The following is a 17,811-nucleotide window of genomic DNA, read 5'->3' as shown; positions in this document are numbered from 1 at the left end:
CACAGAGTAAAAAAATGTCCACACATGTAGTGCAAAGGCAAGTGCGAAACTCTCCTGCATGTGTCCACACTTTCGTAAATGCAACCATTGGGCGCGCGCGCGCGCGCGCACACACACACACACACACACACACACACACACACACACACACACACACACACACACACACACACAAAACTCACACATACACTCAGTGACTAGTAGCAGCAGGTCCTTCGTCAGCAGAAAAGGGACTGCTCTCTCAGCACTCTTGTAGAAGAACAACTTCTCTAATATTCAACTCCTTCACTTCTGATATCTATGTATTTGTAAAACAACCAGACACAGTACATCAGCAGTACGGCTCAGTGCATTTAAAGTCCAGTCAGGAATAAACGGTTCAGGACTGTCTCCAAGATCGCATATATTATGTGTGATCTAACAACGAGAGAGTACTGTGAACGTGTTTCTGTTAATGGTGTAGTTGTGACCCCATTTCCCTCACACCACAGCTCAACCTCACTCTGGTGTCGCCATCTTTAGGCCTCGTCTCGTCTCTGGAGATGTTGACCGATCTCCATCTGGTTCTCCAAACACTCCTTGAGCTTGTCCTCTGTCAGCGTCAGCCGCTGCTCCAAGATTGAAACTGTCTGGATTGAGGGGAACAAGAGGAGAGGAACAAGACAAAGAAAGCAAGGAGAAGAAGAAAGGGGGAAGGAAGGAGATGGATAAGAGAGAAAGAGCATGTTAGAGAGGGCTGCACAGCATCAGCCTGACAGTAATGACTATATAATGGCTGTGTTTGTGTGTGTGAAAGAGGCAGTTCTGTGTGTGTTCGAGACAGATGTTGTGCGTGCAAGACAATCCGGCTGATTATTGTAGAGATCTGCTGCCTGAGCCGAAAACACCAGAGTTTCTGTGTCTGGCACGCACTCTCTCTTGTTCTCCCTCTCACACAGTTGCATAAACACACTTACGCACACAGAGAATACAAGAAGGTCGCTATCCCAAACAGGACGGGCATGTGTGGGTAGTGAGATCACAGTGCGACATACTTTTCCTCTCAGCATCCTCCAACAGTGACAGTACTTGTTGTGCATTTGTATCATCTGAGCATGTTTATCAGAGGAGCTTCCAGGTGTAATTTCACCATCTGAATGAAGCAATTACTGAGAATAGAGCTGGTTTTTGTATCTTTTATTGTATCTGAGCCTCAGCTGCCACATTAGGGCAACAACTTAATCAGCCTTTCATCATCTAAAACAACTAGAAAGAATTAGAGGATTCATGTCCAGACAACAAAATGAGTCCTTCATAGTTCTAACAAGAACCAGGAGAACTGAGCACTGTACTACACTTCTCAAATCTTTATACAAGCTACTAGTTATACCGCTTTCTCACCAAAAGTAGCGCGTGCATGCATGTTTTTCAAACACTGGTAAACCTACTAAATACTGCATTCCCACTGCCAGTGAACACTGCACAAATCAGTTTGTTGACTTCAGCACAGCGTTCAACACATCTCTCCCATGAAGCTGATTGGAAAACTTAACACTCTGGGCTTCAGTACAACACTTTGCAACTAGATACTGGGGACTTCCTCACATGCAGACCCCAGAGAGTTTGGATTGGCAGTCACACCTTCTCTACATAAGTGCTCAACACCGGAGCCCCCCAGGGCTGTGTGTTCAGCCCAATCCTGTTCACACTGTACACCCATGACTGCACTCCCAGACATCAGGAGAACTCTACTGTGAAGTATGCAGAAAACACCACCATCATCGACCGTATTATAAACAACGATGAGAGTTTATACCAGGAGGAAATCAACGATCTTGCAGAGTGGTGCACAGAGAACAACCTACAGCTGAACCTCAGTAAAACTAAGGAGCTGAATGATTATTTTAGAAAGGAGGCAAAGACACACACCCCTGTCTACATCAGTGGAGCTGAGGTGGAGCAGGTGAACAGCTATAGGTTCCTTGGAATTACTATCACTGAGAACCAATCTTGGTAATCACACATCACCACCCAGGTTAAAAAAGCAGAGAAAAGGCTCTATTTCCTACAACAACTTAGGAAGGCTAAATTCCAGAGCAAGGTCCTCAAGAAGCAAGAACGCTCTACAGCAGGTGATTAAAAATGCCCAAAACATCACTGGTACATGTCTACAGGGCATCAGTGACCTTGGTGAAGTGAGGTGTCTGCACAGAGCCCAAAGGATACTGAAAGACAGCAGCCACCCCAGCCACAGTCTGTTCACTCTGCTGCCATCTGGAAGAAGATACAGAAGTATCTGCTGACGAACCACCAAACTACGGAGCAGCTTCTTTCCCCAAGCTGTGAGACTCATAAACTCCTCCTTCGACGCCAAAAGATGTAGCAGAATTTAGTGATTCATTTTAATTAAATTTTTTTCTAAGCTAAGTTTAAAAAAAAACTTTGAATAAACTTAAAAAGACTAATAAATCTACCTTGTGTTAGTGGGTTTTTTGTGCAGTGGGAACGAGACTTTAGTTAAACTACTTAACGCCTTGGGTATATATATTTCTTTATATTTTGAAAAACATAAACCATTGTACTTTTTACTGTACTTTTAACATGTGGAAGCTGAAAAGTATTTTTAAGTTTTATCAACTTTAGGGTTGAGTTAGTTGTGTTAAGAAGTTATACTGTTCTTTAAAGGGGGGCTTATGATGCTTTTCCTTATTTTATGTCATTTATATAAATGTCAAAATACAAAATATATATAATAAAATATAAAATATATAATAAAGGCCGATCACGGAAAGGTGTGACAGAACGGTCTCGCCTCTGAGCCGGGACAGGCGGTAGTAACAGTGCTGAAATGAGGTCTATGTAAAACGTAAAGCCGGAAAGCCAGGTGTGAGGTTTTGACAATGTGCTTATGTGTGCAATTCACAGCGGAAGATTTAAAAAGCAACTGTTAGCATAGTGGCTACTTCAAAGAAGTACAGCGGTTGTAAATGTCTGCAAACTGGAAAAACAATGAGCTTTGGGAGCATTTGGGAGCCCCTAACCCTCTGTGCAGAGGACGAGATCAGTCACCATATAACAGGGATGGTAAATGATTGTGACTGACAAGTTATGCCTTATTGTAGTTATTTTTTAGAAGAATTTAAACAAAATGTGATAAAACAAATGAAAAGGTATTAAGAAAAGATTAAGTTATTTGAATGGATCTTCTTCTGGGAACACTACAGTGGCGACAGTCCCTCTGAATCTCTGACATAATTGTTTACTGAGCTGATGTTGCCTGGTGACAAACACAATCCCAGCCAGTAAGCAGCTCTGGATAGTAGTGCTTGGCAACAAAAATGTGGTTCAAGGCAGGAACAATCATACGGTAAACATGTCTTCCCATTCAACAGACGAGGCTCTATTTGGGCCAGGGAGTGAAAGATATGTCAACATGTCTCGACCTGTAATTTTATGTCCCTTCCTGTGCCAGCGAGTGTAATTTTGAAATTGCTAGAAAGCAGCGCAGAGATGAGTCATTTATAAAAATATAACCAGCTGTGCAAGAGACATTGGACAGAGACACAGACATGAAAAAAGAAACCAGTTCAGTTCACCAGTACTATTATATGACACGCTCCTCAAATGCAGGGTCTAAAAAAAAGGATATTAACTGCATTGTACTGACTGTAATTTCTCCTTATCTCTTATTTTATTTCTGTTCCAGGAATGTTTATCTTTCATGATCATTTCATGGTCGCTTCATAGAATCAGGACAACTCTTCTTTACAGAAGAAATTGAAATTGAACTGTCAGTAGATTTCTAATGACTACTAGATTACTTCTCCAGTATCCCTTTCCCTCCACAAACTATCCATATCTTGCATAATCTCTTAAAAAGACAGTTCAGCCCCAAAATCAAAAGTAATTTTTTTTCCCTCTCACCTGTAGTTCTATTTATCAATCTAGACAGTTTTGGTGTGAGTTACTGAGTGTTGGAGATATCGACGGTAGAGATGTCTGCCCTCTTTTTAATAATGGAACTAGATGACGCTCAACTTGTGGTGCTCAAATTGCCCAAAAAAAAAAAAAAAAAAGTTTAAAAAACTTAATGGCAATGTCCTGTTACAGAAATCATTCCCGGTTACACGGTTAAAGTGCAATGTGGACAATATGGACAGCATTTTATTTTAAAACAGTCAAAAAGGAACTGACATTATCAAAGGAATGTGAAGAAATAGCTGTTTTGACGTGTCATTGTCAAAAATATCTATGTATTGTGTTGCAAAGATATCCACTGACACTAGCCTGCAAGACCATCTGGTCCCAGTCGGTCCTGTCTTGTTTGTTTGTAACAGATCCCGGAACTTCAGGTTTACCGCAAAACGTTTAAACTTCTATTTTTATCACAATATTAACCCCAATTGTTGGTGTACGTGTAAACGTAACCAAGTCACCATGTGCAGCATGTTGAAGCAATCCAGCCGTGTTTGGTAATTGGCTATCTAGGTCCTTCGTTGACCCCATATTGCCACACACACACACACACACAACCACCCACCCACCCACACACACACCAACAGGCATGAAACCTGTACTGATGAAGGAATCGACAAAGTTTTTTAAAAGCCTTAGATAATCTCATACTCAGCACACACCAGTGAGTTCAACAATGTGTGGGCGAGTGGTGTTTTCTTTTGGGTCATCAAACTGGATAAATCTCCTGCTACTTCACGCATCATGGGAGAGAAAGGGCTTGTATTTCCTCTTTCTCTCCCTCTCTCCCTGCCTGTCTCCGTTTTCTAGATCAATACCACCCTGTTTATCTTACCAACCTGATATGGCTATCCTCAGCCCAGCCAGCTATTGGTGTATGTGTGTGTGTGTGTGTGTGTGTGTGTGTGTGTGTGTGTGTGACTCTGCACATGTCCCTAGGCAGTGGCAACATTATACGGGCATATAGTTTTCATCTGGAGTAGAAACCAAATCTTTATGCTCCTAAAAATAGAGTGAGCTGTTTTTCTTTTCTCTCCAGAACACATTATACTCTCCATCGCCCTGAGCATTACTGGCCTCTGTTACAAAGTCTCATAGCTTTGGTATGACCCACACTACAATAGTCTGAGAGTCAAAGAAAGGCAAACTGGAGCTGGTGAAAGTCAGTTCTTGTCTATAAATGTAGCTAAGTGATGTGTGATATTAAACATGCCACTGCCAAAGTGAGTTACAGAAATAAAGAAGAGTAAAAAAATAAGACTGGTGTAAGTGGTCCCATAAAATCATTGCATAACTGGTGAAAAACTAATTCAAAAACAAAAATACACAAAAACTAGTAGGTATGAATAAATGGTGAACCACTTTCAATAAACTGAAGGTGTAAAGAACAGCCACTGCTGCATTTTTTAGCATCAATAACTAGAAAAAAATACTTTGTTTATGGAGAGAGCAAACAGAAAGCCAAAAAGTCATCAATTACAAGCCACAGCCTAAAGTGTTAACATGCTAACGTTAACCCCATAGCATGCTGTGTCAGCGTTAAGCTTAAAGAGCAACTTGCAGGTAGAATTATTTTTTACATTTATAATAACCCTCTCCTGAGAATGCAACACGAGGAAAACGTTGGCATTGTACGTTTCTGTGGACCATTGGTATGGTTCATACATATCACACTTAAATTTCTTAAGTGACAAAGTATATGAGCTGACTTCATCACTGCGAGGTGGAGGCGATGATGGATGGCATCACATCTAGACGAAATGCAATCGACTAAACTGGTTGTTTTTTTGCAAGACAGTGGCAGCATTTCAAGCAATGATTGTAGCGCCAAAAGCAGATACCATAACATAAGTGTTTTTGCGCCTACATATAACCACACACTAAAGGTATAATATGCTGTATTGTCAGTCACTGTTTGTAAACATACTAGCAAGCGAAAGTTGTAGTAAAAGCCAAACCAAGACTCATTCTTTGTTAGGCATTTTGCCTGGCTATATCTACATTTTTTCAACGGTGTATCTCTTGGATGTTTGCTGGCAGCTGGTTGCTACCTGTTGCATGCTGTGGAGGTACACGGCCATAAATGTCCTAAACACAGAAAATAAGAAAATACAGGCAGAGGACAGAGTCCTTGCAGAAAAAGACACTGCCACACACTCTGAGTGGGTCATAAATGATGATTGAGTGGGACATTTCTGTAAGTCTATATGTTGTTCTTTTGAAAAATCGAAATATTAAACTCAAAATATCTGCTGCTTAACAACATAGAAATTTACACCTCCGTAGTTTGCAGAAACCTACAATGCCAACCTATATTCTGGCAGTTGAGATGACTTTGGCATAAGAGAGTTGTTGTTCCTGCCTCAGTGCAATGTATTATAGTTGGTGGAAGTGAATCTATTATTTCTGGGTAGTTAGTCTGTGGCATAGTAATACCAACATGTTTGTATTCTTACATATAAGGACAGACAAGAAGCCTTTTCCTCTACTGATTTTAGACTTTCAGATGATATACTTTGGAAACAATGTGTATGATAAAAGTGCTTCGCTGGTATTTTAAGTTATTATTTTTCTCAGAATTGTGGTAACTTATCTTGGGAATTCTTTCTTTCTCTACAGCTCAGAGAGAAAGTAAATTAACGGTCCTGGGTGCAATTTTATTGCAGTGTTTAATTCTCCCAGAGCAAATCTATAAACATACAAATCAGCAACCACTTTCAATTCCTCAGAATATCAAACACTGCTGTGAAAACTTTGCAATTCTTCACACAGAGTTTGGTTAGCAAGCGGTTTAGTGGTTTCTAAAAGTCCAGAAAGTACAATTTAATCACAGAAAGGGTTTGAATCTTTTCTTAGGAAAAGAAACATGTTTCTTTCACTTTCTCCTTAAGTTCCTCACAGTTTCACTTACAGCTGCTTTAACATGAATATGAATTCAGCGATCTGGTCCACATCTTGATGGACAGACAGTTAGGCAGAAAAAAGGTGCATTGTGGCGGGCTACTCTGGCAATTTTGGGGGAATTACAGAGCTGGAAAAATGTGTTGCACAGTATAGTCGAGCTTCAGTTCTAGCTAGATTAGGCCATGTAGTTGGACCACTGTCTTTGTCCCAGTATACAAGCACCATTTAATGATGGAAGTTTCCTGACTCTGCCATGGTAGGTGGCGATATGCCTCCTTTCAGCTAGTTGCAATTGGACCTTCTGCCAGCTGACCTATTGCCTCACATACCAAACAGGTTAGCGATTGACAACCAGGTTGCATGTCGCAGAGTGACAACATGGATAACTTTTTGGTGTTGTACCTTTCAAACATACCCTATGTTTTACTTGGTCCCTTTATCTGGTTTTGTTTTCCTCCCTTCTTTTGTTTTTCCCGGCTTTCTTCTACGAATTAATGCTGTTTGACTTCCAGGTCAAAGTCTGGCATGAGGACAATAGAGCACGCACAGCACACATAGGCCAATTCAAGTCCAAATGAGGCGAATACATTAAAGTGCAAATTGATCCCAAACCGCATTATTAGGTGTGTTAGTCCAGCAATTTCAGTCGAATTGCTAAATGAAATTAGGAAAGAGCGCCAACTTCATTCAGGATTCTTCATAATTAAGAGGGAGAGTATGAAAGAAGGGAATAAGTGTGGGTAGTGCAGGCTTAGTGTGAGAGGACATGTGAGAGTGATGAATTATCAAACAGTGGGAGAGGAAAAAGAAAGGGGTATGGGGGGGTGAGAGGGGGGGGGGGGGGTACAGACAAGTAAAAGCAGCTAACACAGCAAACCGTGGCTTTGGAAGCTTCAGTCTTACGTTGAATAATTCATCATCTTCCCTCTCACTCTCCTCGACTATTAGAGTTACAAAGAGCTGTAACAGAGAAAAATAATGCTGGGGAAAAGACTTAAAAAGGAGCAGGAATATAGTGCAGAGATAAATAACGTCGCTTTGTCAGCCTAATCTTCAGAGGATGGGGGGCAGTGGTTTAAAGCTTCATGTTAGCCAAAGTTGGAGAGAAATTAGAGCAAGAGTGTTAGCTTATTTCTACTCACACCTGCTTGGTAAAACAATGTGAGAGCATTTTGAAGATAAAATGCAACAACACTGGGTTGAGTCTGTCTTAGATATACTTATTATTGGCTGCTTTTGACATGTCTTGCGTGTATAGTCTGTATTTAAGGGATATCTAAGGTCTTTAATTACACTTTGCTTTACCAAATCATGCAAACTGCCAAACATTTTAATTTACGCTTTTTTAAAGTGATACTTTGGTGATTTTCAACCAGCGTTGTATCATAACAGTGTGGACAATATGTGTAAATGAACTGTGTTGAACTAGTTTTTCACGGGCTGTTGCTTGAACTACAGATTGCACTGCTACAATTTTTGTATACCCAAGCATGGACACAAAGAGCACAGCAGCAGATCAAAAGAGAGAGAGCCGCCCCTCTCTCTCACTAAATCTCAGACCAAACTCTGATTAAACTGTAGAACTACAAAATTAACCAAGATTTCTTTTGCTGTTTTGCCCATTTTTGGCCTAAAATGTTTTCAAAACATAAGTTATTACACTGTTTTGCTGTAATTTTGAGCGTTTGCGTACAGGATGTGGGAGCCATACAATTTCCTGTATGATAATTGAGATCAAATGGTAAAACTAAGCAACACTGATCAAATATAAACCAAAATTCTGTTACTGTGTTGCTTATTTCTTGCAAGAATGTTTTCAGAAACATATTTTAACTGGTTAAGATGTAATTCAAGATTATCAAGCCGCTATATTGTTTCTTGCATCAAAACGTGTCACAGTGCTTTCGGACTTTTGGGAAGGCTGAATAAAGTGTCTGTAAAATAGTCATTTAAGATGTCTTTATTAGTAAGTCTGTTTTTGTTGTCACTCGGTCAATTATTAAGATGATTGTGTTCTCTTGGTTTTTAGGTTTCTGTTTACTGTTTTTCCCTCCTGTGTTCCTGTGCTGCCTTTCCCTCGTTTGACCATCTACACACCTGCCCTGCATCAGCCTCGCTAGTCCTCCTAAGTTTTTACCAGCCAATCAGCTCCCTGCCTGTTCTACTTCTTTCCCCTCAGCTGAGCTTCTTTACCTTGTTCTTCACCTGCACTTCATCCCCTCGTCAGACCAGTTTGTATTTGGGTTCTGATTGCCTGCCATCTCCTGCAATTGGGTCCACCTGCTCCACACCAAATCGCATAACAGCCAAGCTTGTATTATCTCAGCGTTTTGCAAACCTCTCCTTGAGTATCACTTGTCCTGCATGTTTTAGATCTCTCCCTGCTTCAACACAGCTGATTTGAATAATCAACTCGTCATGAACTCCTGAAGCTGCTTGATAACAAGCTTACCATCTAATTCATCTGTGATGCAGAATGGAGAGATCTAAAACAAGTGGTACTCAGGGAGAGGTTTGGAAAACGCTGCATTACATCCACTACTAGCAGGAGCATTTATTGGTCCTGTGCACTGCAGTGCATTCCGGTAGTTGTAGATTTTCTACCTCTTGAGCAAAAGCAAATGCCACAGCCCCTTTTTTCTCTGGTTCCTCTGATCATGTATCACCAATTTCACAAGTATTTGTGTATTTCTACTGCCCAGTTTAATGAAAAGACCATCCATTTCTTTGCTTCAAAAACCTGTTTCCATGATATTATTGATTACATAAATATTTAAGGTTCAAGTAGCCTGAATAAGTTGTAAATGGTGTTTGCAAAACACTATGAAGATAAAATGTAACCATAACTTGTCTGACTTACTGTGCTCAGTAGAAGCCACTTTTTTAAAACTCATATCAAACAGCTGTGTATAAAACAGCAGGTGAGGTGCAGGTCACTGATCTGCCAGTGTTAACATCTGTATGGGTGAAAAAGCAAGTCGAAACCTGTACCAGCTGTGCTGGTTGCTGCATTTTATTGAATTTTATGCAGGCTTCTACACAGATCAGCTTGGATAATTCACTGTGTGGATTCTCGCGCCAATCTGAGATTCTTCAGTTTTATGACCCAATCAACACCTTAGTGGGGAAAATTAAAGGTGCCCTGTGGAGTTTTCTTTTAAACTACTTTTACAATTGATGTTGCTCACCACAACTCGCTGTGTGTATCCTTTAGGTCAAATTTGTAAAGGCAGTTTGTAAACATTTAGAAACCAGCATTGTTTAAATCCATTTTTATTATCTTGGAGTTGTTTTCTTTGTTTTTGTTGGGATACTGCTTATTGTCTTGATGCATAATCGCTGATGATAATAACTGATAAAGCGCTACACCTAAAAAGCACAAACACACAAACATGGTCTCACTGGTGTGAGACCAGTTCTGTGTGAGGTGTCCCCTCCACAGAGCATCTTTAAACTTACAGATTGTCATTTCATTTTAGCATTTTTAATTGAACTGCCTTCCTCAACTTTTTTATTTTTCTTCCCTTTTGTTTTAATATGTCATTTAAGGTTTATTAGTTTTTCTCTCTTTGGCGTACAGCTCAGTAAAAGAACCTTTTAAAACACAAGTTACAAGCTGTATAAAGTATAATGACAATGCCCTGTACTGTCACGACACCACTGGAAGTCACTGCAAAGCCACAAGGGCACAAAACAATACTTTCTCAATGACAGCCTCAATACTGTCAGATAGGTGGTCAGAAATTCTGTCTTTGTATACTATATAAATATAACTCTCATGACACCACCATATATGATTTCTTGCTAGCCATCTCTGTCTACTGTCCTAATCTAGAAAAGAAGAAAGAATCCAAACAATAAAAGAGCAGAATAAGAAGAGCAGGATAAAACCAGACGCAGACGATCCATCTGGTATCAGGGTTGGGGTACAGTGGGCTTGAAAGGAAAAGGTTGGCATGACCCCCCCTGGGAGGGCTTAGCTAGCTGCCTGGCTGCACTGGGCCAATATTAAATGCTCCCACATGCTGGACTGCAGCTTGAAAGGAGCAAGAAAGAAAAAAAGAAAGAAAAAAGCCAGAAATACAGACATACAAGAAGTTTCTGCAGCTCAGTGTGGCCATTAAGCATTTACACTTACTATCAGTGAGAGGCAGAGTGCTGCCAGTGCTCTTATATGAATGATGCATTTTCCTCAGGGCACATTCACAACCTCCAGCTAAAATCCTGCGACACACACACACACACACACACACACACACACACACACACACACACACACACACACACACACACACACACACACACACACACACAACACACACACACACACAAACCTCAACTGTGCTCTCTCCTCTCCTTCTCATTCAACTCCTCCCATCTCTCTGTCCTCTTGTTACCCATTTTTCTCTTCTACCTCTTCCTTCTCACCTCACTGAAACATTTCCTATGTTTAGCTGTCAATGTAAATATATTCTTTGCTATACATAGGCAAGAAAACTCTCTCCTTTTCTGCTTTCATAGATGCATTTGTGTCCAAATCTTTCTCTTTTTATTGTAGCACTTGAACCATTATCCAGTAGTGTTGTTACTTACAAGAGGAAAAAAAAGCTATCACTTTTACATGACCGTATACATTTCTAAGGAAGAAATAGCAAACTGTGTCTTATATTTATGAGATCAAGTACAGCTTATAGGCATAAAATTCACACAGTTAATACGTGAGTTGTTAGCATTCAATAAAAGAACAAGGGTCTCAAATAACAGATTTGATGTCTAAGATCCAAGTCTGTTTTTGGTGCAACATCACTCATCTGGTGAGTCATTTTTTCAAGAGGCTAAAACTAAATACTCAGAAGAAAATGTGCAGCAATTACAGGATAATGTTAAATAATGTAAATTAATGATTTTAATCAAACACTCTTCAGCCAGCAGACACATTTGGATGAGGAAAAGAAATAAAAGTTTAATGTAATTATACGAGGAACACTAGTGGGTGATTCTTTTCAGTATCTGACATCCACAGCTGCACGTTTCACAGTAAACAAGAATTATGGCTTTTCATCATCTGCAAAAAGTGTTCTTTTACAACATCTTAACACTGTCGGCCGAAATATACGGGGCACAGATGCAATGCGTCACGTAAGCAGAGTGGTGCGGGTTTTTTTAACCTGCTTCACAGACCTGGTCTTTGTGGTGTTTGGTTGCTGCTAGTTTCACTGTGTGTGTATTGGGTTTTAGTGATGATGCAGTTGGTTATGTCAGGTTTGGAAGTGTATAGGCTGTATTAACTGGTACTCAGTGAATTAACTGGGTCCTTTAACATCAGGACACATAAATCTAATTGATTTATTTTAACTTGAGAACACAAACAAGGCTTCTCTGCTGCTTCACATTGCCTTTGACACAATTAGGTATTTCATTTTTATCATTTTTTAACAAGTTGTGCTCATTTTTTCTGTGTGCTATGTAGTTTTTCGGAGAGCCACAGAGGCGTAGTAAAGGAATAAAAATAAACCAGCCACATCAAAATAATGTTGAGCAGTGTGGTGCCTGCATGGGCGAGCAGCCTCTGTGGTCAGCAGCTTTACTTGATTATAATGGACGCACTTTGCTTTGGACATGCTGCAGCGGACAAGTACATGTCCCATGGATTTTGGCCTTGAGAGGGGGAAAAAAAGCAAAGTATAGGTAAACTTAAAACAGTCCTTTTTAGCAGAACTATGACTTGTAACTAACTTATTGCTGGTTGCTCTAATTGCTTTTATGCTCTTTTTTTTTATGACTTTTAAATCTGCTTTTATTTTGGTAGTTTTTATCTGTTTTTTTATGGTGATGCTTTTATCTTGTGGCACTTTAAGATTTGTTCCAAATGTAAAGTGCATTACAAATAAAATCTATTATTATTATTATTATTATTATTATTATTATTATTGTTGTTATTATTAAATCAGAAAGGTGTTTGGAATACATTGCAGTGAGATGTGGTGAAAGCCACCACAGTCTGCAGCCTCAGCTGGTTCAATTAAATAAAAATCTCTATGGCAACAAAAACATGTACTGCTGCCCACTGCACTTAATGTTTATAATGCTCATTTGTACAAGTCGCAAATTCAACAGGTGCTGTCATTTCATTTCATGCTGGACAGGTCAGTCAACTAAAGGCACTTAGTCGTGATTGTAATTTTCTTCAGGTTTGCGGCAACAGAAGAGCCTCACTGATCACATGTATGAAGCTAGACAAATGCACACAACATAAAATAGACATAAACTGATAAAAAGCAGAACTTCAAATCTTAAACAGTTTCTGCTATTCTGTTTTCGTTCCAGGGTCTAATTTTAGTGGTGTGGTCTGGCTTTGTCAGGACAGTTTTTCCTCTGGATTTCACCATGTTAAGTGGTTAAAGGGACAGTTCACTCTAAAATCAAAAGTAGTTTTTTTCTCTCTCACCTGCAATGCTTTTTATCAATCTAAATTGTCTTGATGTGAGTTGCCAAATGTAGGACATAATGACTGAGATGTCTGCCTTCTCTCCAACATAATGGAACTAGATGGCACTTGGCTTGTGGTGCTCAAGGAGCCAAAAAATACATAAAAACAACAAAAACAAAACAGCGGTAGCTTTTCAGAAATAATGACCCAGTTACTCAAGATAATCCACAGACCTTGCTTTGAACAGTTTCAAGTAGGAAGTATTTTATTTCTATGTTACTTAAGCCACCAACCATATCACCACATCAGCTGTAACATTAGCTAGCTCATTGCTTCTAGTTGAGCTAGCAGTAGACACATGCTTTCTTCTGCTCAGTGATACAGTTGGTGGGTGTAGTTCAGTACAAAGAAAATAGTTCCTACATGAACCTGCTCACAACAAGGTCTGTGGATTATCTCAAGTAACCAGGTCATGAATTCTGGAAAGAGACATTGCTGTTGAGAGTTTAAATGTAGTTTCTTAGCTCTTTGAGCACCACAAGCCAAGTGCCATCTGACCATCTAGTTCAGTTATTCTGGGAAGAAAGCAGAAATCTCTACGACCAATATCTCCAACATTCAAAGACTCACATTGAAACTATCTAGATTGATAAATAGCAAGACAGGTAGGAGGAAAAATATGTTTTGTTTTATTTTGTTATTAATATTGTAGTTAACTGTCCCTTTCAGACAAATTTCTCTGCAAGGATCATGGCCCAGATGTGTCATACTGTAGAGGCTGGATGTAGAGAAACATGATTGTCCAATACTAATTATTCCAGCAAAGATTGGCAATAACCAGAGTAACCTATGAGCCTCATTACAGTCTCTTATACTTGTCCCTCCAAATTACTACAAGTAATAAATTAATGTATGAATGTGCAAATGTTTGTCTCGGTGCAATGTAGTGTTATCTGCCACTCTGGTGTATATTCAGAATAAAGATCCAGCCCTTGTTTGTCCCTGAGGGGCGACTGGTTTTGCCACATTTGCAATAAAATAATTCAGCAACACAGGGCTAGACATACAACATAAAAACCACACATTCACCACATAGACACAGAAGTAAAAAGGCAAGTTACAATATTAGTTCAAAAAAAGAACAGAAAAGGGGAAAAGGGAGAAAGAGGCATGGCTGGAGATGTGCTAATGCTACCTGTTCTTTACATGAACAGTTTTTCAGGTGTATGTATGTCTATGTGAGAGTAAGTTTACCCCCATTGTTAGATGTATTCATGTGTTATAGTAAACAAGCTAACGGCACAAATGATGGGTCATAAATGTGCAACATTTTTTTTTTGACTCTAAATATCAAACAAAAGCCAAAAAATATATCATTTTAATTTGCCATGAGCTGTAAATTCACCACTTAGCAGAAGAGAGACGATAATGTTATCACAGAGCCTTATTTTGAAGAGTGTCTCTTCCTCTGTGCAGCTGCAGCATGTACGCAGCTCAGTGTATCAAAGAGTATCGTGAAAGTCAAGAGTGCTCATTCCCTGCTCACTTTTAACATCTCATCCTGATCAACTTCATCACTGTTAAGAATTAATCAAAACTTTCCTGGACAATTAACCAAGCAAGTAAAATAACTGGTAAAACCAGAACTCCATTGTCAGTACTTCATACTGACAGAAAAACTAATCACATTATAAAAGATCCCACTCACCCTCTGCATAAGTCTTTCCAGCTACTACCATCAGGTTAGTCTCCTTGTCCAAGAAAAACACTTACAAAAACTCCTTCATTGCAATTGCCGTAAACATCTTAAATAAAAGGTAATGATCCATACATCAACATAAACACTATGCCACTTTGCACGCAGTAGTATATTGTGATATTTACTCTGTTTAAGTTATTGTATTAGGAATTTGTTCTGTTTTTTAGGAACACATACTATATGTTTATGGTCCGAGTATGTTTTGCAATGTATGCTGAGCCATGTCTAAGACGATTTTCTGTCATGACCGACAGTTGAGTTTTCTGAATCTGAGTTTCTGTGGCAATGACTCCAGAAGCACGCTGCACAGCACACTGACTAGAAAAACAAAAACGCCTGTTTGACTTGAAGCCATCTCAGTGGACTGAGGGGTTTATGACTGATGATTCTACTTTCTGACTTTAAAGGGGCAGCTCTAATAGTAATGTATCTTTTCTCCTGGGCAACTCGTCATGGAAAGAATCAGTGTTTTCTGCCTTCTGTAGAGGACGGCTGTCAATGAAACACTGAGATGTAGCAATGAAAGTGAGGGATAAAGACACACCTTTGTAGAGCCAATGTGCCACTCTAAAGCATTAACAAACAGAACAGAAGAGGTTGTTTTTATATATGTACATGTATTTGTGTCTGTGTTGCTGAAACTATCTCAGGAAGCTTTTGTTCTGAACAGAGTGAGTGGGCGGCACAGCCAAAGTACAACGCATGCTGTTTGTCATGAGACGTTGACACATTTTCTGCTTACCTGAGTGAGAATATCCAGCTGACCTATGATGTGTTCAAGGGTGCTGGTGAGACCAGGGGGGACCCCTCCGTCTGAGGCTTGGGAATGTGTTTGAACCTGGGGTGAAGCCCGGGTCTGTGTCTGGTGGGTGGAGGCAGTGCTGGTGCTGAGGTGTCTGTAGGTTTGGGAATGAGTCGCTCTGCTGTGGCTGCCACTGTGACTGCTGCTCTGAGCGTGGGAGTCCTGTCCGTTGAAATGTTCTGATGGTTCAGAAGTCTGAAAACAGAGAGCAAGGAGGGTGAGGAGCTGTTAAGTCAGAAAAAGTCAGATGGTTTATGGTGTAATCCACAAAACATAATGTGTAGTGCAGAGGTAGTAACTACTTTAGCATACACAAATATAAGGGTTCCCAAGCATTTTCATGGACAGAATTCGAAACTTTTCCGTGACTTTTCCATTTTGAAAGAGTGTGTGTGTGTCACCTTCACTGCCTCTGTGTTTTGCTTGTTGGTTACAGTGCTGTTCTACACACGCACGCACACATGCACGCACGCACACACTCTCACTCCCCATAACGAATGCCACACATTGCATCAAATGTACACATAACCTGTCTTGAAGGGGAAAGCTTGGACACTATTAGTCGTAGAAAATGAGAAATGGCGAGCTTTCCTTTTGTATCAAGCAGCAAATAAGTTGTTTGCATATTTTGCCTTACTTGACATGGCACGTCTTTCGATGTGACTACTTGGCATCACAATGTGGTTGCTGAAACGATTTATTGTGCAGCTTGGAGTTGATACAAATTAGAGCTACCTCATGTCTGAATAGCTTACAGAAAATAAATCTGCTGCTTAGTTACATTACGTGTAAGATTTTTCCAATAGATTAGTATAATTTCATTACAACCAACAACATTTCATGCCTTTTCCAAAACTTTTAATGATTTTTACTTATTCCACGAGATTGTTAAATGTTACAACTTCCCCATGCTCTGGTTTTTTGCCTTTATTTCAGAAAAAATCAATATTCTTGCAAAAATGCTTACATGGATAATAAAAATTAACAATCAAATAGTATTCCTGTTTACAAGAAGCTGTCCATACTCCGATTAACTTGCCCTAACATTTAAGTTTAACATAAAAAAATGGAAGAGCTTAATGGCTGAAGCGCTTGTGCCATTTTGCATCTATGCATCAAAATGTTCTTTTGTCATATTTTTTCACCAGTGTTGGGCTTTGAAAAACTCCCATCAGTAAGACAATACAGAGAAACCACAGCAGTAAGAAACACCTTCATAAGAAATCTTTTTTTCCAGCCTCTATTGTTTTACTAAATAAATGACTTTCATTAGGCATAAGTGAGTGCTTGTTTTTTTATGATGTCTATTTAATACATGTAGTGACTGTTAATATTTTAGCACTTTCACACTAACCATTTGGCTTACTTATTACTTATTTATTGTTTTTATCTCATTAATTCTAACCTATGAGAGAGGAAGTTTTGTCTGTAAAATTTTAAAGTGTTTATATGTCTGTAAAGCTGAAGGCAAATTTCCACATGAGTGGACAGTAAAGATGAGTGTACTATTCTGTTTGTCCTCATCTAAACCAGAGGACCTCGTATGCAGGACAGACTGTACAGCCCTCTGAGGCATATCTGTGTTGTATCATAGGGTTATAAAATAAAATCCGCTTGACTTGAAAATTAACTAGTTTTAAACAGTTTGTTCAGGGGGGAATCAAATGAATAAAAATAATAATGAATAAATAAATGCACATGTAAAATGTTCCGCAATATGAAACATGGCTCACTTATAGATTAAATTACTTGGAGACAAGAAAGCTACAAAGCCAAAGCAATACATTTCACAAAATGACTACACATTTGCAATTTTATCTGAAATAATTAAAACAGAACCATAGAATACTGTATAAATAAGGGCTGGCTTTGAATTGATTTTAAATGAATTTTTCATCTTTTTTTTCCATAAAATATTAATCAGTTGACTTTCAGCACCATAAAGATTTTTACACAGGTGGC

General features: G+C 39.3%; 1 protein-coding gene across 1 annotated transcript in view; it reads right to left on the bottom strand.

Annotated features, from left to right (window-relative positions):
* Nucleotides 1-256: 256 nt before the first annotated feature.
* The window catches only part of poc1a (POC1 centriolar protein A), a 51,905-nt gene continuing 34,350 nt past the window's right edge, over nucleotides 257-17,811 (bottom strand). The window contains exons 10-11 of the mRNA XM_042496727.1: nucleotides 15,790-16,044; nucleotides 257-629 (exon numbers count right to left, since the gene is read on the bottom strand). Of these exons, the coding sequence (XP_042352661.1) occupies nucleotides 519-629; nucleotides 15,790-16,044 (366 nt within the window). The 3' untranslated portion in view covers nucleotides 257-518. The remainder of the gene's footprint in view (nucleotides 630-15,789; nucleotides 16,045-17,811) is intronic.

This window comes from Plectropomus leopardus, chromosome 2 (genome assembly GCF_008729295.1).
Source record: "Plectropomus leopardus isolate mb chromosome 2, YSFRI_Pleo_2.0, whole genome shotgun sequence".
Taxonomy (NCBI): Eukaryota; Metazoa; Chordata; class Actinopteri; order Perciformes; family Serranidae; genus Plectropomus; species Plectropomus leopardus.
This window is presented reverse-complemented; position numbering and strand designations above follow the sequence as displayed.